The 26,095-nt window shown below is 39.1% G+C and overlaps 1 protein-coding gene across 5 annotated transcripts in view; it reads right to left on the bottom strand.

Moving 5' to 3' along the window:
- Positions 1–26,095, bottom strand: part of UHRF2 (ubiquitin like with PHD and ring finger domains 2) — a 78,969-nt gene that overhangs the window by 17,636 nt on the left and 35,238 nt on the right. For 4 of the 5 annotated variants that reach the window (XM_082301937.1, XM_082301938.1, XM_082301939.1 and 1 more), the window contains exons 5-8: positions 14,107–14,216; positions 5,074–5,260; positions 1,992–2,115; positions 1,501–1,608 (exon numbers count right to left, since the gene is read on the bottom strand). In XM_082301937.1, the coding sequence (XP_082158063.1) occupies positions 1,501–1,608; positions 1,992–2,115; positions 5,074–5,260; positions 14,107–14,216 (529 nt within the window). The remainder of the gene's footprint in view (positions 1–1,500; positions 1,609–1,991; positions 2,116–5,073; positions 5,261–14,106; positions 14,217–26,095) is intronic. The other variant, XM_082301941.1, reaches the window with a different exon arrangement.

Genomic DNA, 26,095 nt, shown 5'->3' with positions numbered 1-26,095 from the left:
CGATGCAAATCAGAAATAAAGAAGTCTTTAAATTCTCATACAGTCTCTAAATTCTCATAGATTTGCTAAGACAAACTATTTTCTCATGAAGAAGACAATGAGAAAATAGAAAGCATTTCAATTTTTTTTTAATGACAAAATATTTAATTTGTACCCAAAATAAATGAATTATGCATAAATGGTAATTGTCTTTTGATATCTAGTCCATACATATATATATATATATATATAAATTTCTTTGATAGATTTTTTTGACAAAAGCAGCACTCTAATTCTGTTTCTTTTTCCTACCAGTACTAGAAATACCTGAAAAGCATTACCTTTTGTCTTACCAATAGAACTCCTAACAAAAAGGTAATTCCAATTACCATTGAAGCAGTGAAAATAAATATTGATTGTGATACTTTGAGTTTGCCTAAGTGATTTTAGAAAGTTCTCTTACTTACTAGACTTTACATAATCTGGCAGCCAACAAAAAGAAAGCAAATGATGATAAGTTCATGAAACAAATCAGAAGAGGCTTTTAATTTTTGGCTTGCCCCTCCTCAAGCAGTTTAAAAACCCCTGGTTTTATTCTTCCAAATATGACAGAAAACATTCAGTTACAGTCATTTACACATACAAGGGACAAAGAACTAACCGATTTAGAAAACAAGGAAGTATGTATTTTCATGACTAAAAAAACCAATAAAAAAATGAAAGATAACCCATTGCAATTGGATCAGACTGGGGAAAAAGGGAGGAAGCTTGTCGCTTGCTGGACATTGTGAAACTACAAAAAAATCAGTACTGGCACAAAATGAAGCTGTTCCCTCCTCCCTGCTTTGTTTTTTCCTGCCCCGTTGAGTATTGGCACTGTGCTTACATAACCAAAATGTGAAAAGGACTGGGAAAATTAGCCCCCATTATACTGTATACAGGATTGTTTGTCTTCCAGTTTTTTACCCATCTAGTTTACCACAGAGCCTAAGGAGTATTTGAAACAGAAAACGAGACAGTTCAAAAAATCACCAAAAGCTGAATACAGAGTGAATTTCAGTAGCAGCACAGACTTAGAGTGTAAGCTGTCTAAGCTGTTCATCAGCCTAAAAGCAGATTTGGACATACACTACATATGACCAAAAACACCTACAGAGCCGATTCACAGTGATACCACATAATGTTTTCAAAATCTGCAGTCTATGCCCCCTGCATGGGATAATCAGTTCATGTGAAGAAAACTCTTCAGAAAATACTTAACTCTATTCACTAAGTATCCCACTTAAAATGTGAAATATGTTTATCATAATTCCAACAGACTTTCTATTAAGTTGTATGGTAAAATCAGTACAGTTCAGCCTTCGCTACTATTGGCATCACTTCCAATATTGGAATCATAATGTATTTGCTTTACTCAGTCCTGGTGAAAATGGCAATTGTCAGTTTAAATTTATTTAGTGCCTAACCCATTCATTATTATTCCTACTTTCTTCAACTACAGCTAATACTGAAACAACATACCTGAACTCTGAATTTCCAGGTTGTCCCAACAGGAACACCAGGTATAGGCCCATAATGATTTGAAGGAACAATAGTGCATTCCTTAGTGCGACCAACACAGGCCATGCCCTAAAAATACATCAGACAAAATGAATCAGTATTACAATATTGAAGACTATTTGCAAATTCAATGCAGAGATCATGAAATCTGTATATTATAGCAAACACATACTTTAAAATATGTTAACAATTGTTAAAAGGAATTAAGTCACATGTGGTTATGGGTTTTGGAGGGGAATTTGGGGTTGTCTTTCTTTTTGTTTTTACATCTGGTCACCTTAATAATCCTTCCACTGCTTTAACTGCCAGTAGACAGTGGGCAGGATTAAACATTGTCTTGTTGTCTGTACAACCCAGTACTGAATTTTGTGTAGTGCATATGTAAGCAGAATTATAGATGTAGCACATACATGAACAATCAGAGTAACAGCTATTTCTAAAACACACTCTACCTTTCCCCAGTCTCTCTGGCTTTCAGTACTGGCAGATGGCATCTTTGCTTTCTTTTTACTCTGTTTGAGCTTTTCTCCAGCCTTTACAACTTCATTAGAATCATTTTTGCAGGAAGGACAATACCTAAAAAAAGGTTTTAGTAGATCCTCAATTAACTTCATAATAATGGCAATACATTTTTTGTAGCCAAAAGAGTGTCCATTTGTTTATTTTGACTGAACGTTTCAAGCTAGCAAGCATACACCAGTCTTAAGCAGCTGAAGCCTACGGCTTAAAAAATGAACTCAACATGAACAAATACTGTCAACTTTTTTTAAAAAAGGGATTTTCAGTATCTTTAAAGATAGAGTGCTAGCGGCAAAACATATAACTATTTTTTCTCATATGATACATAAGAGGTCCCCATGTCTCCTGTATTCTCTCTTCATTTAGTCCTCCTTCACTTACATCATGTAAAGGAGAAAATAGCTGAGATTAGAGTATGCTGCTAACCACTACTTACGGTCTATGTCCTGCCCAGTCTTACTTTTTGCTGGTAGTGCAACAAATTTCACTGCAGATTGCTGAATATCAAGTAGAGCCAAGACATGACATAATGTGTACAGAAACACACAAACACACTCACTCCACAGTGAGGCCATTTGGAATATAATGTTGTGGCCTACTCCAACTAACACAAATCCATTCAGGTAGGAAAGTAGAGATACTAGTACGCAGTGACTACAGAACTGAGAGAAAAGGAGTACAGTGGTCCTTCTGCTGTTTCCAATAACATTCTAATCCCACTCCAGGAACATCAATACAAAGGCACATCCATGTTTCTGGCTCCCATAGGCTAGGTTTGGACCATACACCATTAGAAGAGGAAGCCAGATCTACACTAACATCAATAATCTAGTTCAGATAACAACAACTGTTACTACTACTACTACTTGTAGTAGTAGTAGCAGTAGTACTTCGACTGTTTTGGATTTATTAAGTTTTGTATGTGGATATGAATAGAAGAATTAATGATTAACGTCCACAGGAATAGATTTCACTATCTCAGGAAAGGTGTTGAACCATTAAAACAATGAAGCCATGTACATTAAAATAAATAATCATGTAAGATGCTGAAATTATCTGACACTATGACTTTGAAGAGTATTACAGCTGCTTACAGAAAAAGCGCATGCAACAACCAATTAAAAGAACAGATATGACATAATGCAAATTCACAAGGTGAATTAACTAGGTGAGCTCACACAGTGAATTCCCTGTTTCTCGACAGGATAAAAATATTACCTTAATATCTTTTAAACTGAATCTTGTATGGAATATTAAATACTGTTTCACATACAGAGTGACTTAATCTCCACAAGGTAAATTTACCCTTTCCCAAACTGAAGGCCTAAACCCTGAAGAGAGTTTGCCAGATTTTACATTCTAAAAACATGAAATGGAAGTATTTCCAATTCTAAAGCAAACTGTTCATATATCAAGAATCAGACAGCCATGATTCTTTGCTAGTATGCAAAAAGAATGGAGGGCACGAACTTCTTCTTTGGTAGGAGATGCTGCTTTGCGTAGTGCAAAAGCATTTCTACATAATGACAATCATTGAGACAGCACAAGGCTGGTGACACTAAGCATCCCGAAACTGGTTCACGTAAGCCAGGTCCATAACTATACCTCTACCATCCTGTGACTTCATCCACAGATGCACCTATGGACTTACATGTAGAGATCTTAAGACTCCTATTGTTAGTTACAAAGCAAACAAAAACAAGGTAAAAAGCTTGATAGCCATTTTCCAATGAATTTTAATTATATGAATTAAACTTCTGGAAATTCGTAATTTGGAGAATGAATGAAGACTGGCTCTGGAGAGGAGGAGGTGTTTGTGATCAAAAGGCTCACCATGACCCAGCAATGTGCACTCACAGACCAGAAAGCCAACCCACCAATCCTGGGCTGCATCCAAAGCAGTGTGGGCAGCAGGTCAAGGGAGGTGATTCTCCCCCTCTACTCTGGTCTTGTGAGACCCCACCTGCAGTGCTGCATCCGGCTCTGGGGCACCCAACACAAGAAAGATCTGGACCTGTTGGAAAGAGTCCGTAGGACAGCCACTGAGTTGATCAGAGGGCTGGAGCACCTCTGCCTTGAAGACAGGCTGAGAGACTTGGGGCTGTTCAGTATGGAGAAAAGGCTTCAGGAAGACCTTAAAGCACCTTCTAGCTAGTTTAGATTTTAGTAAGAAATTCTTTCATGTGAGGATAGTTGCCTCAGAAAACAGGCAGACCATCAGGTACCAACCAATAAACATTATGGAATCCAGTGAGGTGTAAGAGATTGAGTTATTCATTTACAGAGAACATTAAAACTTCCAAAAGACTTACACAGATTTTTACATAAAATATAATCACAAGGTTCAAAGAGATTCCATGTAATGTATTCATAGACATCTTAGATATTTAATGAAGTCTATATAATGGAAAACTTTCTTAGAATAAAATTCTACTTATTACTCAGCTATAAAGTATTAGAATCTCAAGTAAGTCGTAGACAGGTGATAAATATGAACAGTATAAATTGTAGACAGCTAATAAAGACATAAGAGTAAGTACATAAGACATGAAAAGTAGCAATGCAGTTGTCCTTCCATAGCACGAAAAATGAATGTAATAGAGGCAATGAAGAGCACAGGGGCATGAGCAGGGACAGAGGATGAAGGGGCAGAGAAGCATGAGCATAAGAGAATTGCTCAAGCAGTGAAGCTTTTAAAAAATGAAGAGGCTAAGGAACAACAACTGTCGATAAATACAGTCAGATCAGGTAATGTCACAGAAGATCATAATGATCATAATGAATAAAATGAACATACCAGTCTTGAAATTCCATAAGGTCATTACTACTATCCCTTGTGAATGATTTAAAAGAATTATCTTGACAGAAAACATAAGCCTTTTATTAAGTAGATGGATGAAAACACCCCAGAATTTAAAAACATCTTCAGCATTTTCTTTCATGAGGTGCAAATATCAAAAAGGTACCATGTATAGAATGTCAGTATAGGTAAGTAAATCATCCTTGTATATTTACCAGTCTTCATCTTCTGGTATCTTGCTTAAGGGAGGGTTCAGGCAGTATATATGATAAGCCATATTACATTCATCACACAGGAGTTGCATGTGAGCATCCTGTTTGCCACCACACAAGTAACACGAACAAAACCGGCACTCCTTATCTGGATCAGCCCTACAGTGCTTGCATTCAGGGCCACTTTTTCCTGTCAAAAACAAAGAAACATCAAATGCCATGTATCTCAGAAAAGTGCATTACTGTATCTAAAGGAATAATTATTTCTGAACATGAACACTGTTCTCTTGAAAATACTTTTTTTCTTACAATGAGGTAATTAACTATCTAGGTCTAACAAGATTTCTTCTGCTGTATAAACAAGCCATAAAGAAAATTACTAAAGAAAATTAATCAGCAGCTTCTCTTTATTTTCTCCTGTCCCCAAGATGCACCTGCATATTCTCCCTACAGGTGGAGCTTTGCTGCCTTTTGAAGCTGTACAGCTTACCAGTTCCTTGTAAGTTAGCTTGGATAATACAAGCAATAAAAGTAAATATTTCTTTCAGGAGTTTATTCTTGAATAGAAATACAAGGTGGATCCTTGATGCATCCAGAGGAGTTCTGGAAACTTTAATGTTTTTCCTAACTATACCAAGAAGGAAATTTATGACTAAGAGTTTTGCAGAAATCCAAGCCCCTTTCTGCTGAAGAAAAGCATGCCCTCCCAACTGAATGGACCTTACAGAGAAACTCATCAACACAGTTGTAAGTTATCAATGTAAATTCTCTGTGGAGAGAAACTCCAGACAAAGTTTTATAAGAAAGGGGGACTGGAATGCCAAGCATTGTGCTGTATCTGCAGTCTTTCTGGAGGACCTTGAACAATACTTCCATCTTCAAAGGCAGAATGAGCTAGATTTTGAGTGGGAAGGGGATGGAGTTTTGATTAACAAAGAAAAGTCAGGGGCTCTTGATGAATTAAAAACTGACTGGGGAACACCTGTGAAATGCCTAAAAAAACAAGAGTTTTTTTATCTAAAACGCTGACACACTTGATAGCCCAGCTAAAATGTCTATACAGTGGCATGTATACATATATGTAGCATGGGTAACAATCAGAAGAATTGGAAGTGACTGTGCAGATGGAAAGCTATGATCTAACCACAAACACTGAAACTTGGTGGGACAAATCATGTGACTGGAACACTCCAGTTGATAGCTACAGACTGTTCAGAAGGGACAGGCAAGGAAGGAGGGGCAGGCAATTTGCCCTCTATGGACTGATTGCACAAACCTGTCTTTGAAAAACAGCAATGAACAGGTCAAGAGCTTGTGATCGAAAATCAGAGGCCAAACCAACAAAGGAAACCTCACGGTTTGCGTTTATTACCAGCCACCCAACTGAGGGGAGCCTGCTGACAAAACCTTCTTACTTCACCTGCAGGAAGCATCACTCTGGCAGGTTCTGATCCAGCTGCAGGGACTTGTCAGGACAGTCACCCTGACATCTGCTGGAAAAGCAGCTCGGCAAGATGTAAGCAGTCCAGGAGACTCTTGGAGAGCATCAAGGATAATTTCTTAACCCGGGTGACAGAGAAGTGTTACTGCATCTGTTGCTTACTGACACAGATTAACTAAAAGGTGAGGTCAGGACCAGTGGCAGCCTGGGCTGAAGCGATCATGCCCCAGTGGAATTCATGATCTCAAGCATTATGGGCCAAAGAAAGGTTAAAGTCAGCACCCTGAATTTTAGGAGCCTGAACTTTAGTTGTTTAAGGAATTACTACATGGGACCCTCTGGAAAACTGCACTCAGGGGAAAAGGAGCAGAATACAACTGTCAGATCTTTAAGGACATTTTTCTTAGAGCCCAAGAGCTCTCAAGTTCCACCAGTGAGCATTCAGGCAACGATGGCAGGAGACCAGCACGGCTCAGCAAATACTCTGGCCAAAGTCAAACACAAGAAGGAAAAGCATAGGACATGGAATCAGGGACAGGTATCCTGGGAAGAAAAGAGAAGTGCTGTCTGGTGTAGAGACAGGATTGGGAAAGCTAAGGTATAACTGGAGCTGAATTTGGCAAGGGATACAAAGAATAGTAACAATGGCTTCTACAGGCATGTTGGTCAGAAACAGAAGATTAAAGAAAATGTACACACACAACCCCATCCTCCTCTCTGTTCCCCAAAATGGGACAGAACTAATGACAATCAACATGGAGAAGGTTGAGGTATGCAGCAATTTAGTTTGCCTCATTGTTCATTAGTAATCACTCTTCCCACATCTCTGAAGTCCCTGAACCTCAAGAGAGGAACTGGGGAATTGAAGTGTAAGAGAAGATCAGGTTCAAGATCATCTGAGAACCTGAGCATAGACAAGACCATGGGACCCAAGGAGATGCATCCCAGGGTCCTGAGAGAATTGGTGAATGTAGTTGTTAAGCCACTCTCCATCATATACAAAAAGTCACGGCAGTCACATCATGTCTGAAAATCCACAGCAGTCAGGGTAAGTTCTCAGTGACTGGAGAAAAAGGAGTATTTTTTTTAAAAGGCAAAAAGCAGGAACCCAGGAATTATTGACTAGTCAGTCTCATCTCAGTGCCCAGTAAGATCACAGAGCATAGACTCCTGGAAGACATGTCAAACCATGTGGAAGACAGAGGGCTGGTTAAAGACAAATAAAATGGCTTCACCAAGGGCAAATAGTGCCTGATTGGCACATTGGTCCTCCACCACGGACAGAATACATCAATTGTCAAAGGAGAACTATAGATGTCATTTACCTGTCTGTAAGGCCTTTGATTTGGACCCTCACAATATTCTTAACATAAAGTCATAGAATTATAGAATACTGTGAGTGGGTAGGGATCCACAAGAATCAGTCACGTCCAACTCCTGGCCCTGCAGACGACATCCCAAGAATCCCACCATGTGTGCGAGAGCATTGTCCAAAAGCTCCTTGAATCCTTGCCAGGCTTGGTGCTGTGACCACTTTCCTGGGAAGCCTGTTCAGGTGTCCAGCCACCCCCTGGGTGAAGAACATTCTCCTAATATCCAACCTAAATGTCCCCTGACACAGCTTCAGGCAATTTCCTTGTGTCCTGTCACTGGTCATCACAGAAAAGACATTGGTGTGTGCCCCTCCTCCTCCCCTCATGAAGAAGTTGAAGACTGTGATGACTGCCCTCAGTCTCCTCTTCTCCAGGCTGAACAGACCAAGTGACCTCAGCTGTTCTGTATAAAGCTTCCCTTCAAGGCCCTTCACCATCTCTGTGGCCCTTGTTTCGGACACTCTTTAGCTTTATAGCTGTCTTACATTCTTGCTGCTAAACTGAAGAGAGATGGGTTTTATGAATGAAATGTTAAACAGATAAAGATTTAATTGGATGGCCACAGTCAAAGAGTGAATGGTCCATATCCAATGGTTCAACTTAAAAATGTAAACCATTAAGGAGCGGTGTTCTTCAAGGGTCATACTGGGAACACTATTATTTTCTACCTACATCAATAACATACACAGTGGAATTGACTGCACTCTCAACAAGGCTGTAGATGACACCAGGCTGAGCAGTGCAGTTCATCACAGAATCATAGAATCGATAAAGTTTGAAAATACCTTTAAGATCATCAAGTCTGTCAACCTAGCACCACCATCATCTTCAGCATTAAATCATGTCTTCAAGTGCCATACCCACTCACCTTTAAACACTACCAGGGACTGTGATGCCACCACTTCACTGGGGAACTTGGCCTAATGCTTAATAACCCCTTCCATGAAGAAATTTTTCCTGATATCCAATCAATACTCTCAGGCACATGGTGTGACTCACTTCAGCACCTCAATGTCTTTCTTGGAGTGAGGGGACCAGAACTGAATTCAAGGTGTGGCCTCACCAGTGCTGACTACAGGGAGACAATCCCTGCCCTGGTCCTGCTGGCCACACTGTTGCTGATCCAGGCCAGGATGCCACTGGCCTTCTTGGCCATCTGGGCACACCCTGGCTCATGTTCAGCTGCTGGCACCAGCACCCCCAGGTCCTTTTCCTGTGGGCAGCTTTGCAGCCACTCTGCCCCAGCCTGTGGCACTGCCTGGGGTTGTTGTGACCCAAGGGCAAGACCCGGCATTGGGCCTTGTTGAACCTCACACCACTGGCCCTGGCCCATGATCCAGCCTGTCCAGATCCTTCTGCAGAGCCCTCCTGCCCTCCAGCAGGTCAACACTCCCGCCCATCTTGGTGTTATCTGCAAACTGGCTGATGGTGCACTCAATGCCCTCATCCAGGTCATCCATAAAGACATTAAACAGAACTGGCCCCTGTACTGAGCCCTGGGGAACACTGCTGGTGACCGGCCACCAGCTGGATGTAACTCCATCCACCACCACTATCTGGGCCTGGCCATACAGACAGGTTTTTACCCTGTGAACAGTGTGTCTGTCTAAGCCATGAGCAGACAGTTCCTCCAGAAGAATGCTGTGGGAAACAGTATCAAAGGCTTTATTAAAGTCCAGGCAGATGACATGCACAGCCTTTCCCTCAACCACTAGGCGGGTCACCCTGTCATAGAAGATCAGGTTGGTCGAGCTGAACCTGCCTTTCACAAATCCCTGCTGGCTGGGCCTGATCCCCTGGTTGTCCTGCACATCATGTGTGATGATACTCGGGACGATCTGCTCCATGACCTTGCCCAGCACTGAGGAAGGCTGACAGGCCTGTAGTTCCCCGAATACTCCTTCCAACCACTGTTAGGACAGGTCCAGAGGAGGGCCATGAAAATTATCAGACGGCTGGAACATCTCTCCTAAGAAAGGCTGAGAGAGATGGCTTTCTTCAGCCTGGGGAAGAGAAGGCTTCAGGGAGACCTTTTTGTGGGCTTTCAATACTTAAAGTGGGTTTATAAGAAAGATGGGGAAAGATTTTTTACCAAGACAGTAATGACAGGGAGCAACAACAATGACAACAAGGAACAGTTTTAAATTGAAAGAGACACGATTTAGACTGGATATAAGGAAGAAATTTTTTTACTGTGAGGGTGATGAGACACTGGCACAGGTTACCCTGAGAAGGTGTGAATGCCCCATCCCTGGAACCTTTCAGAGTAAGATTGAATAGGGCTTTGAGCAACCTGATTTAATGAAAGATATCCCTGCCCACAGCAAGGGGCTTGGACTAGAAGATCTTTAAAGGTCCCTTCCAACTAAACCATTCTATGATAAGAAGTTCTATATCAGAATGTTTGAATCATTGTTTTCAAGAGAAAAAACTTTGAAGAATATAAAAGAATCACTGAAGAGGGAAGATTACCAGCTGCAGATAGAAGGTTTAGTGAGATGTACTGACTGGAAAACCTGAGAAATAAACACGTAAAGCTACCAGCAGTGACTATTTTGCAAAGCCTTAAAGGCAAAGGTACACTTAAATATATACTTCTAAAAAAGTGCCAAAATCTATGAGAATATTGCTTCTAGTAAAGCGTAGCCTAGCAGACTTATCACGCTATCCAAATGGAGGCAATCTTCTCTTAGTTTGAGACTTCTCTCCCAAAGGTCATTTGAAGAGAAAGGAAAAATTTTACAAGTGTTGATGAACAAATCTGAGGGTTTTCCAGCACAGCTAGGTTAAACTCACAATCTGTGCAAGGTGTCAACACCAATTCAAGTCAGACTATGAAATCCCAGATAACTGTTAACTCCTTTGAAAAATTTTAGAAGTGATGACTGAGCACTCCCTAAGGAAACCGAAGAGTCTATTTCATCCAATAAATAATAGACAAAATGAAACTGCCTACTTTTCTGTATCTCTTAACACCACAATTTGTTTAGGTCTATGTAACTAACTGGTTTCAGTTATGAAACCAGTTTCTTAGGTAAAAGGTTAGTAATTTTTTTTTTTTAATAGAAAAAGAGAAAAAAAGGTCTACATATTGTAGATCAGTTAAACAATATGTGAAGTTCTCAACTTTCTTCAATATACAAACAAACTACAAGCTGTCATTTTTGTGACATGACTTTCATTTTTCACATTTGTGTTTTAAGCATGTTGTAAGTCAAATGCACTAACTATAGCTGCACTGTTGGTCTCATGAAAACAGGTCTGTTCACCTCAGCCAACAATGCAGAGTTTAGTTGCATATACAATTTCATATTATCTTTTTTTTTGCAGGAAGAGTTATCACAGCACAGGTTTGCATTCTGATGGAAGTAATACATGTTGATACCTAGGTCTTATTTCTATGTTGTATATAAATATTTTTAAGATATTTACAAATATGTTGCTTCTTAGATTTTTTTAATTCTAGTATACTTTTCTAATAGGCTTAGCCTTACTCCTTTCCTCAGCTGTAGAATTTTATTTCCATTAATTAACTAGAAAATGACTACTTTATTTTTAATTGTAACTGCTAAATGTATAATGACATCACTTCACACATACAAAACCTGATTATTATGTGACCATGCTCAAGAAATAAGAGTTTTTCTGCAGTGACAGCCTACACTGTCTATTTGATGAAGATTATTTCCACAGCAGGCATTCTATCTTTTGACAAGGGCATGGAGAGTAGCTTAATATAGACAAAACTACAGTCAGTGCATTTTCTGATTGTGCTTACAACAATCTCATAGAATATTTAAGGTCAAATAATGGTTTTAATTTCATCTGCTGTTTTTGTAATAAAATTCTGCATATTTCCAGAGTATATAAGCTAAGGGAACTGTGTGTTTATAGATATGTGTATATATACTTAACCTCTTTTTAATACACAGTACAAATGGGGTTGCAAGTACAGTCCAGAAGGAAAGGCTACACTGGTGCTTATGGCATACAACTCAAGTGACGTACACTGTGCATGCTTGAATGAAGGCAAAACAGATGACCTGGCTGAAAAAACAGAATAATATGAACAGGGTTGTGTGGTGAGCGTTGGCTTCAGCAAAAAGAACAGTTCAAGAAATAAGGCTGAATTCCGAGATCAATTTATTTTCATGATCACACTTTTAAAGGTTGTATTTATGAATTATATTTATTTATGAAGGTTATAAACAATATGTTAAAATTAATAAGATTGGGACCAGGAACAAAATGGAATAAAACATACACAGAGGTGCCAATCTCTACACAGATGTCAATATTTGGGTAGTTTAAGCAAAGAGGTTACAAATAAAGAAACAACTATCAACATTGCAGGGAAGGAGCTATGATAGACAATGAAGGTCTTGACTCTGAAACAATTAGTGTGGCAATGAGTGTACAAAGTATAGATTCACGAGGCCACCCCTCAAATCGTGTGTTCAGCTTTGGATCCCTCACTTCAAGAAGGACACTGAGGTGCTGGAGTATGTCCAGCATAGGCCAGTGAAGCTTGTGAAGGGTCTGGAGTACAAGTCCTATGAGGAGCAGCTCAGGGAGCTGTGTTGTTTAGCCTGGAGAAAAGAAGGCTCAGGTGACCTGAGACCTTATTGCTCCCTACAACTGTGTGAAAGGAGGTTGTAGGCAGGAGAAGGTCAGTCAAAAGGACAAGAGGAAACAGCCTGAAGTTGGGCTAGGGGAGGTTTAGATTGGTTATTAGGAAAACTGCTTCACAGAAAGAATGGTCAAGCACTGAAAGAGGTTGCCCAGAGAAGTGATGGAATTACCACCCCTGGAAGTGTTCAAAAAACATGTAGATGTGGCACTTAGGGACATGGCTTAGTGGTGGACTTGGCAGTGCTGGGTTAACAGTTGGACTTGATGGTCTTAAGGGCCTTTTGCAATCTAAATGATTCTATGATAAGTAAATACTCGTGTCAGATCAAATAGCACCATTGTAGACAATTTTGTACAGTCAGCAATACAGTAATCACTCATTTCCTTGACACACACAATTTGAAAAATTAATTCACTACACAGCAGCTGCAGGGAAGAACTAAATGAATTGCAATAATTTTTTATGCCATTTAAAACACTGCATACTTGTAAAATAAAGAGTATGTAAATGCAAACCAGTATTTGTAGATCTTAAATTTTTTCACACTGCAATCTTTTTAAATCAAAACATGCTTTAAGATATGCAAACATCTTTTAATATGACCGAGAAAACATAAAACAGAATGAATAGTTTTCTTTTTTCATTTTTTAGTAATCTGACGAAAGTAATTCTCAAATAATAAAAATGAATAATGACTTGAGAAATTGACATTTTTACTTTTAAGAATACCACAGGGAATGGTACTTGCTCCTTTGAAAAATAGTGATTTTTTTTTTTTTTTTAGACAACAAATAAACATTACTCAGACTCCTTGTGCACTGAAAGCTACCTCCAAAGGTTCTGAAAAATTGCATGGAGTCAGGAATGTAATATATAATTATATCTAAAACCTACTTGCAGACCTGCAGTTCAGTCTTCAGTGTTGCTATCACAAATATTTAGCACTCATGACTTTAATATTTCCAACTTAGGGTAAAATGTCACACTACTTTTTAGATAAACTGCCACTAACTCCTTACCATGTTTGTGGGGACATTAAGGAGGTCTGGCATAGTCATTTTTTTAGAAGGTCATGCAGGGTAATCTAATCCAAACATCAATTATCCCTTTTTTTTCATGGTACAACCAGCTTTAGAGCAAAGTTCCTTATCTTTTTTTTGTTTCCTGACATAATGACAGAGTTAAATTGCACTACTACAGACTAATTCTATCTTTGGCATTTATTAATTTATTAAAAGCTTAAATTACATGTCAGTTGCAATAGAAGTTTTGGTGATCTGAACACTTCTCTAGGAACTTAAATAAGACTGCAAATTCATTCTGCACTGTTTATTTAGAGCATTATCAGCTGTTTCCCTTTTTCACCACTTATGACTGATAGCACAAAGCTGTTACTAGTTTCTGAATATGTCAAGTAATACAGCCATCTAATAGTAACTATACTTTTAGAACAGAAGACTAAAAATGATTCAATGTTACTACTTTCCTGAACAGAAAACAATTATTACTACTACCTCTGCATGCTGATATTTTCTAAATAAACATCACTTAATTTGTACTTATATTCAAATAATTTAAAAAGCGCATACTTTTGAAATCTCCATCCCCAAATGTCAATGGATAGGCTCCTGGCTTTTCAATCTTGTACATTTCCTCTATAAAAAGGATTTTACAATCATTTATTGTGTCTTCTGGACCTCTGAAAAACAAAAAGAATAAAAAGTACATTCAACTTAGCTCCTCAGACCTAGATTCTATACTTTCTGAATCCTAAGATAAGTAACCTTTTTTTTTTTATCACTGATAGGATACTTTATTTCAATTCACACACAAAAATCAGTCCAGTGCTGTAACTCATAAGAAAAAAAATAAAATACATATTTAGGGCTTGCTTAAAGAAAAGACTACTCCATCATCCTCAGACTGTCTGGCAGTTCAGCATATCTTTGACAGTTATCCACTATGGCTTAATTCCACTTCTAAAACCTGAAAATGTTTTTATTGGTCGAACACAGCAGACTACACAAAACCATATCCTGTGGAATACAGCATCTCAAACATTATAAAAGTGTAGTATCACAAACAAACCAGAAATGTAACCTATAAGGCAGATTAATATTTGTAACCCATAGAGCAAGAAAAGCACAGAAAGTGTCAAAAGCCCTTCTATAACTTTTAACTGTTTCTCAACTCTGGAAAGCCACATACAAGACTGTACTGAATTACATACTGTAGGTAGTCTTGCTAATGTCAGGTTTCACTGCAAAATCTCAGTGATTAGTAGTAAAAAATACTCCAAGACTCCACAACAATAATGCCAGAAGACTTCTAGAAAACAATTAGAAATTATATGTAAAGGTTTTAACCTATTCTTATTAAAATATATTTGTATCTACACAGATTCTAATTCAATGCAAACATATCTAGGAAGAAATGGCCACAATGACACCAACAGTTGTGAAGCACTCCCTTTTCCTTCCTCCTTAGGATGCTATTATGCTCTCTTCAACTGCCTGTTCTCTTACCACTTTCAATTTACTACCTGATCTAGAAGTAAGCAGGAATTTTCAGTATAATACTGATGGATATCTGTAAGAACCAATCACAGAGGTGACTAGAACACCTTTGAAGAAAGCCAGCCAGGCGGCAGATCCCTATAAAAAAGTCTAGCAAAATGCAATTGGACTATAGACAGATAGGGAAACAAGATACTAGATTCATATTCAATAAGGATAACTGCAACAACAGAACATCTCCAGAAACATCAGGCTTTGGTCTGGAATCTGTGGTTCTCTGCTCTACCTCTTTGCCTGCTCCCACCACTTCCTTTGTGCTGACTATCAGTTCCTGGACAATGACACATGATGACCTAACTAAGGCAGAAAAAAACTAAGCCAGGGAAAAACCACAGGTAACAAACCACTTCTTCATGGCCCTGAGCACTGCAGTATTTAGGTCTCCATGGAACTGGGACTGAGAGGATTCTGTCAGTGTCTTGACCGACTCTAACTGCCTTCTAAGTGTACCAACAGCTGTTTACTTAAGCACCTGTATTTATTCTGACCCTTTTCCTTCCCAGCAGTTTTTGGAGGAAAAATGTTCCCCATTACTGGTCACATGTATAAACAGCAAATGCTGGCAAATTTCAAATATTTAGGCTATTTGAACAGAATACACAAATGCTGCATCAATGCAAGTACATCCATCAGATGGAAGAACTGTTTGCTTTCCTGAGGAGAAAAATCATGCATTTAGAATAACTTTAATTTGCACCCTATGCGGATAGTACTTTAAAGCAGTTCTGGTCATTGTGAGTAACACCTCTCAGATTTAGCATGCAAAGACACTTTGAATTACCCACAATATTCAGCAATTCACAATCAAAAAGGCACAGTACATTCAAATATAGAAGGGACAAGATGTAAACATATCTTCAGCAGGAAAACTGAATCAACAAATACAGACCAAACTCCTCAAAGCACCAATATTTCTCAGGTTATTTTCCGTACTTTGGAGAGTCTTTATTAACTGTCCTTTATTTCTTGTTATTCCTAGATTATTTGAAGTTAAAAACAAAACAAAACACACCTTTTGACATTCTTTAATGCCATCAATCTATATTAGAACCTTCCTTACTTATAACATTGCTTGACTGCCTATCCAAAGTTATTCCTCTAGGACTAACTTCTAACAGAACTCAAAGTGATGAATCTAATCTAAAACAAAAATACAGAATTATGACCTCTTTCACATAGTTAATGTGAAATTTTATACTTAATATAGCAGCTACAAATGACTGATATTCTCAAATTGCAGTAAATTTCAGACAAATCTAAGCATATTTTTCACTGATTTTTGCATCCTGCAAATCTTAAATGTGTGCTTAGTCTGTAACTACTATCCCTATTATGAGCATCTAGGAAAAAATTCACACTTTCTCTCCTCTCTCTACAGCGTGTTATGGTTTACAGCTACTTAACTTTAACTTACCTTCCCCCCCCCCCCCCCATTTTCCCCAGAAAACTAAAAAGCAGCTGTTAAAAAAATAGTTTTTCATTATCTGTATTCTCTGCATACAGTCTATGGGTCAAGAAGGAAGGTGGCAAAACACCATACAGCCATACTCAGAAATCTAGACACTTGTGATACTGCTATTCATATCTTTGGGGAAAAAAGCCAGACTTGAGTTCAGTAGAGTATTAATTAGAAGTAAATTCCACTGGTGCCAATTTGAACTATAAAATTACTTTTAACTACAATGATTAATACATTGCTTCCTTAAAAGATACCATGAAAAGATTTGTTAGCTGGTTTGATGACGTAAGTGTTCCAAACAGTAACAGCAAAGTTTTTGTGAAGTATGCAGAAGCACAGACTTTTATCATCAACTTTATTACAAAGTATCATCTCAAAAAATGTTATTTCCACCTCGAAGTGTTGAAGCACAACATACTTCTTAAATTTAGCTAGTTAAATAAAACAATTCCTCTAATACTGGAAAATACATAACTCTTGAAATAATAAAAAAATTAATACAGCTGCATGGCATGTTTTTCTCTCATAGCACTGCAATCCTACTGACTAGCAATACTATTCCTTAAATCTAGGCAGTACTTATTAAACAGATGGAATTCATAATTTCTCTATTACATACACTAGATCACGGTAGACATTCCTTCTCTTTTTGCCCTGTATTTTTCCTCTGAGATAAGGACACTTAGAAAGCAACTTTCAGACTATGTTTTCCCAAAGTCTATTCAGTATTTGAACCAGAAAAAACATTTTATTTTCTGCTATGAGTTACATAAGAAGAAAGAAAATACTACCAAAAAACATTACAAAGCTGGTATGTTCCAACAAATGTCACAGCTGCACATCTGGAACTACAGAGGAAGATAACTAACATTGTGAAAATGATGGCTAATAATAAATGGTTAAGCCTTACCCAAGCTAAAAAAATCTGCTCAACTAATTGCTCATAAAAGACTAATTCTTCTGCCACAGTACACATTCAGTGATTTAATAATGATCATCTGATTTTAAAATTAAGGTTATCTAATAAAATGGTGGCTATATTATGCTGTCAAACATATAACCTTTCTTAATTTCTTCACCCTACCATACCAAAAATGAGATTATACAATACGCATAGTAAATGGGGTATTTGTATTTCAAGTAAGAACTTTAAATCTTTAATTAAGTCCCAAAACAAGGCCAGATTCTTCAACACAGCAGAATTCCTAATGCAAGCCTTCCTTTGAGATAGGTTAGACTAAGCCAGAGAGAAACCTTCAACTGAACCTTCTTATAGCTACACCTTCCCTACACACATTTCCTTTTTTTTTTTTTCAACCTTCAGGTGGCAAAACACTTTAGACATTCAGAATCACAGTTAACTAGACGTGTGACAGGTGGGCATTATCCTGGATATTTCAAAGGTCAGTTTCATAACTGCTGGACAGTTACCACTCTTAGAGAACCTTATCAGTTCTTACAGTCTGATAGATTCAGTGACAATTGTCAGATCTCTGTCTGGAAATTTCTGGGTTTATCACTTTACCACACTGAAATTAAAAGTATAGTATTTTAACACACACTAAAGTTAAAATACAATGCTGAAAAAAACCGGGGGGAAAACTACTAGAAAAATACACACGAAGTTTATATTCACACAAAGAGTAATAATGAAAAGTGTCTAATGACAATTTATCTTTAGGCCCCCTAAGAGCAAAATCTTACTCACACTGTCATGTTTACCACAAACAACTAATTCACAGTCAATCTCTATGGCTAATGTCAAAATGTACTGTCCAGGTCTGCATAGAAACAACCACGATCAGAATATAACATTGGCTATGCTCTCCAAATATACAAATTCACTCAACAAACAATACACAAATCAAAACAAAACCAGATTTACTACCACTTTCAGCATCTATCTTTTCATATGCAACACTTTGTTTACATGCCTTACATCAATCAGCCTTTATTCTGCTTTTGTAAAGTTTTCAGCCAGCAACTCTTTCTGTTCTCCGTCAACAAACTACAGTTAAACTTCTTAAAAAACACATAATCTTTTAATATTACCATTCAAAATGCCTGACAGAACTTTCAATATCATCTCCTTAGAAGTGGTTGACTGGAGATTTGATTTAAAACAGGCTTGTTTCAAAGGTGACTTACAAAATCTTCCCACATTAAGACAGCATATTACATTGATAATCTGACCAAATTCTGCTAGGTTGTACTGAATTACATAGAGGTTCTTCTATTTTTTATTGCACTCAAGCAAAAAAGCAGAGTGTATGTACAAGACTTTTTTTCAGAATATTCCACACACATTTGTTTTATCATTAAAATAAAAATGCACATTTACAAAATGGGACAGTATTAGCTCTGCTTTTAATTCAACTTTTCATTTATTACACAGCACTGTAAAGATAAAGACACATGACAACTTCCAAACTATGCAAAGATTTTATTACTCTCTTTCCATAACACTAGTATTTAAACAACAGCAAAAAAAATTAAATTAACATTTTCTAGGCTATGTTGAAGATCTTTAATGCCTTAGAAACAAAACACACACACTCCCCATCGTTTTTTAATGTCAGCAGTAGGTGTGACGCTTGATGCATTTACAAAGCAATGTATTACAGTTCATTATGTCAGATTCTGAAAGCAGAGACTGGGACGCAGAGACTCTCCTCCTTAGCTTGGGAGCTGTAAGCAGGTGAACACTGGAGTACCTGGGGAAAGAACTGGGCTTGAGAGAGCAGCCAGCAACAATGTCAGAGACTCACGACTCTGCACACATCCCAGTCCCACGCCACGGAACACACCGAGGTGTGGAGCCTCCGGCGGGCCCTGCTCCCGCCCCAAACCTGGCCCTGTCCATGGTGCTGCAGGAACATCCCTGTCCCGTCGGGGAGGGAACACCACTGCCACCACCCCAGCTGCTCGCTCCCTGTACTGAGGACTGCGTCTGCGGCTGGCACTACCACAAATGCTCAATGGGCATCTATAGCTTCCAAATCCAAGTTCAAACACACATGTTAACACCCGAATGACCATAAAGAACCAGGTAAAAAAGCAGATTGATGACCCATAAAGGTGATACACCAGAAGTTTCATATATGAAAAACAAAGAATATGAAAATATATGAATATAAATTTTCATAAAATTCATAAAGAATATATGAAAATAAGAGCTGTGCTTGGGCATGGTCTAAGCTCAGTCCACTTCTCTCTGTGTTTGCAGACTGAACTGCTGTGCACAGAAACAATGCTAAGACTCTGTTCAAGACATCATTCCAAGGGTCTGGGCTAGTCAACAAATTCATTCATGCTAGGAAGAAGCAAAGATACAAATAGGTGATTCTTACTAGAAGAGGCTAAACACTTCTATCCAGATTTTAAATTATATTGCAATTCAGTGAGTAGATGCAGTACACACTCATCATGAGCTTATACAGAGTTACAAGAGACCAGTCTGTGAACCCTGCCAGACTGAGTGAGAACCTCAACTCAAAAACAAAGACACAAGAAGAAGCACCTGCCTTCATAACAAACCCACAGAGGGATATTGTCAGGATGAAAAGACCTTCCAAAAAAAAACAAAGAACAGAAAAGAAGGAGTCCTAAAAACACAGAAACATATTAAGCACTCTGGAAAAAACAAACAAACAAACAAGTAAAATACAAAATGAAAAACCAAACCAAAAAAACAAACCAACCAACTAAAAAACCACAAACTCCAAAACCAAAAACGTTCCAAATACCCCCAAAACCTAAGTGAATAAAACAACAGCAACAACAAACCCCCAAAATGTAAGGTGCTTTAAAACCAACCAACCAACCAAAATCAAACAAAACCAACCAACTAATCAACCAAAAAAAGGCAAATAAAAAAAGACCGGGAAAACCTTCTGAAGGTATCCACCATAAAATCATAAAAGAGAATACAATGGCACAGAATCACAAAGACATTTCCAAAGAATGGTCATATCAAAGCAAAAGCAAGGAAGGAGAACTCCTCGCGAAGAAGACCAAACCCACGCTTCTAGCCCAGAAAGTTAGTAGTGAATTTATTATCATGGCTTGAATGTATATGACAGCATTACTGTAATGAAAAAACTTGGCATCTAGGGATTCTCCTGCTCAGAACATGCTGAATCTAATTCACCAAGAATTCCTGAAAGTCAGAAAATCCTAGGAAAAGAAGCCCTAACTAATTTGGCATTTAGAGGGCAGCTGTTTATTTTGGAATGTCTTCATTCCTTATATTGCCCAGTTCTCTTCAGAAAAATTTCAGCAAATGCTTCCACCATGATTTCCCATTTCATTAGTGCATGATATTAAATCCTCCATTTAAGTGCCCAATGGCTATTACATAATGGTAATACAGCCTCTCCTAGTCTTACAAGTTCGTGTGGGATCTCTGATAATCCCTTAACTGTTAATTTTTATATTGATAAATCCAAACGTCCATAGACTTGTGGGTCTAACTGTTGGAGAGATTCCCCAACAAACAAGCGAGAGAAGCACATTTTGGTGGTTCCCTGAAACACCTATACACCAATGCATGGGCAATGAACGAAGGGGATTACAGAGGTGTGTGTAATTAATGCAGGTCCACAACAACACTGGGATCATGGACACATGGTGGGATAACTCACATGACTGGAGTGCTGCAACTAATGGGTAAGTGCTCTTCAGGAAGAAGATGCTAGGAAGGCTAAGAGGAGTCGTCCCTTATATGAGGGCAGATTAGGAACTAGTCAGGAACTTATAGGTCAAGGTTAGCAGACAGAACAACACTGGTGATGCTGTAATAGGTGCATGCTTTAGAGAGTAAGTATATATGAGGACTCCTTCAGGCAACGGGAAAAAAGTTTCATGTTTACAGGCCCTGTTCTCACAGGGAACTTGAAGCATCATGGCATCTGCTGGAAGGTCAACAAAGCAGAACACAAACAATCCAGGGAATTTCTGGAGTGCAGTGGTAACAATGTCCTGATGATAGAGAAGCAAACTGCTAGACCTGACACATACAAACTGTGAAGAACTGGTCATGGAACATTAAAGTTTCACTGCCACAGTGATGAGATGATTGAGTTCAGAACCCTTAGAGGAAGGATACAGTACAAGACAACCCCGGATTTCACGACAGGAGAATGTAATCTCTTCAGAGACGTACTTGGAAAAATCCTACAAATCCTAAAGACACCCTTTAGAGAAGGGCCCAGTAAAGCTAGTTGATACTAAACCATCATCGCAAGCTAAAAAATGATCTATCACCATGTGCAGGACATCAAAGGCAACAGGAAGCCTGCAGAAATTAATAGGGAGCTTAGATATAAAAAGGAAATGATCTGGGGCAGGAAGAGTATGTCTTACTGTGTAGGCATAGGGTTGGGAAAGCCAAGGTCTACCTTGATTTGAACCTGTGCAGTAAAATTCTATGATTATAAAAACAGGAAAGGAAAACTAGAGAAAATGTAGGGCCACTCCTAAATATAGCAGAGCCCCTGATGACAATAAACACAGAAAAACCAAGGAACTCAGCACTTTATTTGCCTCAAATATTTAATGCTAATACCTGTATTTAGGAACCCAAGGTCCTCAGGAACAGAAGGAATGGCCAAAGCAAGGAAAACTTAGCCTCAGTGGAAGACTAGGTTATGGAGCATTTACACAGGACATATAGAAGTCTACTGGCCCTAACAGGTCATGCTCATGAGCACTAAGGGAGCTGCCTGATGTTTGGATGAGTGTACTCTTAGTCCTGTAATTGAAAGGTGATTACACCTTCCTGTTAAATAGAAGAGTGTAAATATCAGTGCTATCTTCAAGAACGAAGACTGATGACAGACTGATCAGCCTCAACTCAGTCCCTAGGAAAGTGAGTATTACTTGCCTCTGCCACCATCTAGAGTTGGGCAGAAAGGAATTTCATCATGTTCAACAAAGAAAAATTCAAGTCCTGCACAAAGGGAGCACCAGTACCTGCTGAGTGTCTCCACCTGACTGGAGAGCAGCTTGGTAGAGAGAGATCTTGAGGAACATAAAAAACCAAGCTGACCATAAACCAGTTACGTGCCCTTGCAAGCAAGGACAGTCCACAGCTTCTTGGACTACATTAAGAGCAGCACTGCCAGCAGGTAAAAGCAAGGCGAATGCGCTCACAACTCAGCATTAGAAAGGCCAGGTGTAGGCTCCCCAGACAACACAGACGTGGGTTTACAGGAGCGGTTCTAGAAAAGGGATACAAAAATTATTAAGAGACTGGAACATCCTTGATACATGAGTGTTTAGTCTGAAGAACAGAACGGCTGTGTGAGGATGGCTCTTATCTATGTGTATAAACAGGGAGCCAGACTCCTCTTAACTAGTCTACTGCCAGGATAAGACGTAAGAGATACCAACACACAAAAAATGTTAAGAGTGTGCAAGAGTGTGGCAAGAGTGAATTTTCTTTTTACAGTGGATTGCTCAGAAAGCTTGCTGAATAACCATCCATAGCATTATTAAAACCCCAACTACACTTAATCCTAGGCAATCTGCTCTGACTGATCCTGCTTGAACAATCTCAGGAGCTCCTTTCCATCCTCAAAGTTTCTCTTAAATGTATACCTAGGTTTCAACACCACTCCTTTTTTCTTTTAGTAATGCTTTGGCTAATAATGTATTCACCACTGTTTCCCACCCACCCACCATTTGCCTTTTTGCACTCAGATTTGTTTTCTTCTGTTCTTCCTCTTCTGTTTGGACTTACTTTCCTCAGAGGGAAGAAATTAAACTTCAAAACACTTCTAAATACCACCCCCCCTAAAAAGCAAGTCAAAAGACTCTGTGGTTCCAAGTCTGCATGTTTATTAGAGAAAGGACACTTACAAATACTGAAGATATAGTTTATATTCTGGAAAACCAAACAAAACCCTCAAGATCCAAGTCAACCCATTCTTCACCTTCAAAATATACTTTGATCTTATAGCAATGGTTATGACACCCAAAACATTTGAAATTTTAACAGTTTTTACTTACGCTTTTTTCTGTTGATGTTAGAGCAATTTATGTTTTAATACATAATTAATTGAAACATTAAGCTTTTAGATGCAATCCAAAGAATCAGTTTTCTGCCCCTCTGCTGAAATTCACTGCAGTTTATGTGTCTCTCTCTTGTGCATTTAGATGAGAGGGGGGTGTCCGTTCTGACATCGGTGGAATAGTAGGCAAGTGGAATAGTCTTGATGCAGTTGAATTAGTGCTCAGTAAAGGAGAGTAAAGTCTTCTACTTATCCTTCTTTTTTTACAGTCCAAATACTGTTAATCTTCATTACACACTGCTGGCTCATATTCACCTTGCTGCCTACCAAGACCCACAGATCCCTCTCATCAGAGCTGCTTTCCAGTCAGTACTGCTTCAAGGGGCTGTGCCTCCCCACGTGAAAGAAAACTCTGCTTTTATCCACCTTGATGTTCTTCAGTCTCCTGCCACCCAGTCCTCCTCTGCCTGTTCTGGTCTCTCTGATTGGCAGTACTACCCTTGGATTTTCATCAGTTTCATGCATCTGCAAACTCGGCCAGAGTCCACTGTATTGCCACAAGAGACTGAACAGTATGGGTCCCAGGATACATCCCTGCAGGTCCTTGCCTGTCATCAGTTTCCAGGTAGTGTACAACTTACTAACCACTATCCTCTGAGCCCAATCATTCAGTGTTTTCTTTTTCTAAACCCACCTGGTTGTCCATTCTCCCAGGTTAGTACAGAAATCACCAGACTGGGACAGGATATTATGGGACACTTACACATTGAATTAAATTACATCTTTTGCGCTACCCTTGGCCACAGAGATAATAATTTTATCACAGCAGGCAGAGGAGCTTGTAAGGCATGATTTGCTCTTGGAAAAAAATTTCACCCTGGCTATTCCAAATCATCACCAACTGGCCAGCACTTCAAGAGAACTGTCCCCTTTTTTTCCACAGACTGAAATAAGGCTGACTGGCCCTCTTTTAAAACGGATGCAGTATCTGCCTTTCTCCAGTTGTCAGGAACAAAAGTAAAAAGTGGCATTATTAAAAGTCAAATGTCTGTTGACATTTGGTATTTAACCAGGTTTTGATCCACAGAATTTGCTCACTCCTTTTCCTTGGGATGATTTGCCCTCCAAAGTCTTACCCTTTTCACCAGCAGGACTAGAAAGATCTTAAATAATTGGGCTACTTACTCTTGGGCTCCCTCTGTAAGGCAGACTTGGTTTGCAATGAAAATTCTACAATTTCAAAGAACAGTATATTCACAGTTTAAAAGACTAAACAAAAATTACAAGTATCTAGTCTACTTTCCCTCCACTTTGGGAAACCAACCTGAAACAATCAAGCATCAGTTTTCCCCATATTGCTAGTTAAGATCAGGCAGGGAAATGGCACACAGGACAAATCAGTTACTTTTTATATTCTCTTTTTAAAAATGACGAAAAGGGAAGTATGAAGATAAAATATTTATTCCATATCTGAAAAGAATTATGGACAAGGAAATCTTAAAAGAGTAATCCTTCAAATCCCTTCTATTCAATGGAATGTCCTGAAGATTTGTCCTCTTTAAGGTACAACAAGGAAGCATGCAGGTAAATAGTGTGGAGGAATACCTATGATCTGTGTAGAACCTGTCCATCACAACTATTCAGGAAGTGTTTGTAAAATGGAAAATTTTCTCCAAAGGGAAAGGAGAAAGAAACATGAAAGAGCTTTCTACAGTAAGTCAGCCAAATACTTCTCAAAATGTACTCTTCCATAGAATCATAGAATGGTTGGCTTGAAAGGGACCTTAAAGACCATCTAGTTCCAATCCCTGGCCAGGGACAGGGACACTTTCCACTAGACCAGGCTGCTCAGTGCTCCATCCAACCTAGCCTTGAACATCAACAGGGATGGGGCATCAACAGCCTCCCTGAACAACCTGTTCCTATGCCTCACCACCCTCACACTACAAAATGTCTTCCCATATCTACTCGAAACCTACTCCTTCAATTTGAAGCCATCTATCTGGCTTTCTTGAAGGCTTCCTTCAGGTACTGGAAGGCTGTAATTAGGTCACCCCGAAGCCTTCTCTTCTCTAGGCTGAACAGTCACAATTCTCCCAGCCTTTCCTAATAGAAGAGGTGCTCCGTCCCCCTCAACTATCTTGGTGGCCTCCTCTGGACTTGCTCCAACAGGTCCATGTCCTTCCTGTGCTGGGACCCCAGAGCTGGATGCAGCACTGCAGGTGGGGTCTCAGCAGAGCAGAGCAGAGGGGCAGAATCCCCTCCCTGGCCCTGCTGCCCACGCTGCTTTGGATGCAGCCCAGGACACGTTTGGCTTTCTGGGCTGTGAGTGCCCATGGCTGGGTCATGTCCAGCCTCTCATCCATCAGCACCCCCGAGTCCTTCTGGGCAGGGCTGCTCTGATCTGTTCATCCCCAGCTTGTATCAACGGCAAGGGTTTGATGCATCAAGGTACTGTATCTCATAAAGAGCTTGCAAAGAGACAAGTACCATGGTGAATGGTTACAGGATTAACTCTGCTCATGCTCTC

Source organism: Coloeus monedula (assembly GCF_965178545.1).
Source record: "Coloeus monedula genome assembly, chromosome: Z".
Taxonomy (NCBI): domain Eukaryota; kingdom Metazoa; phylum Chordata; class Aves; order Passeriformes; family Corvidae; genus Coloeus; species Coloeus monedula.
This window is presented reverse-complemented; position numbering and strand designations above follow the sequence as displayed.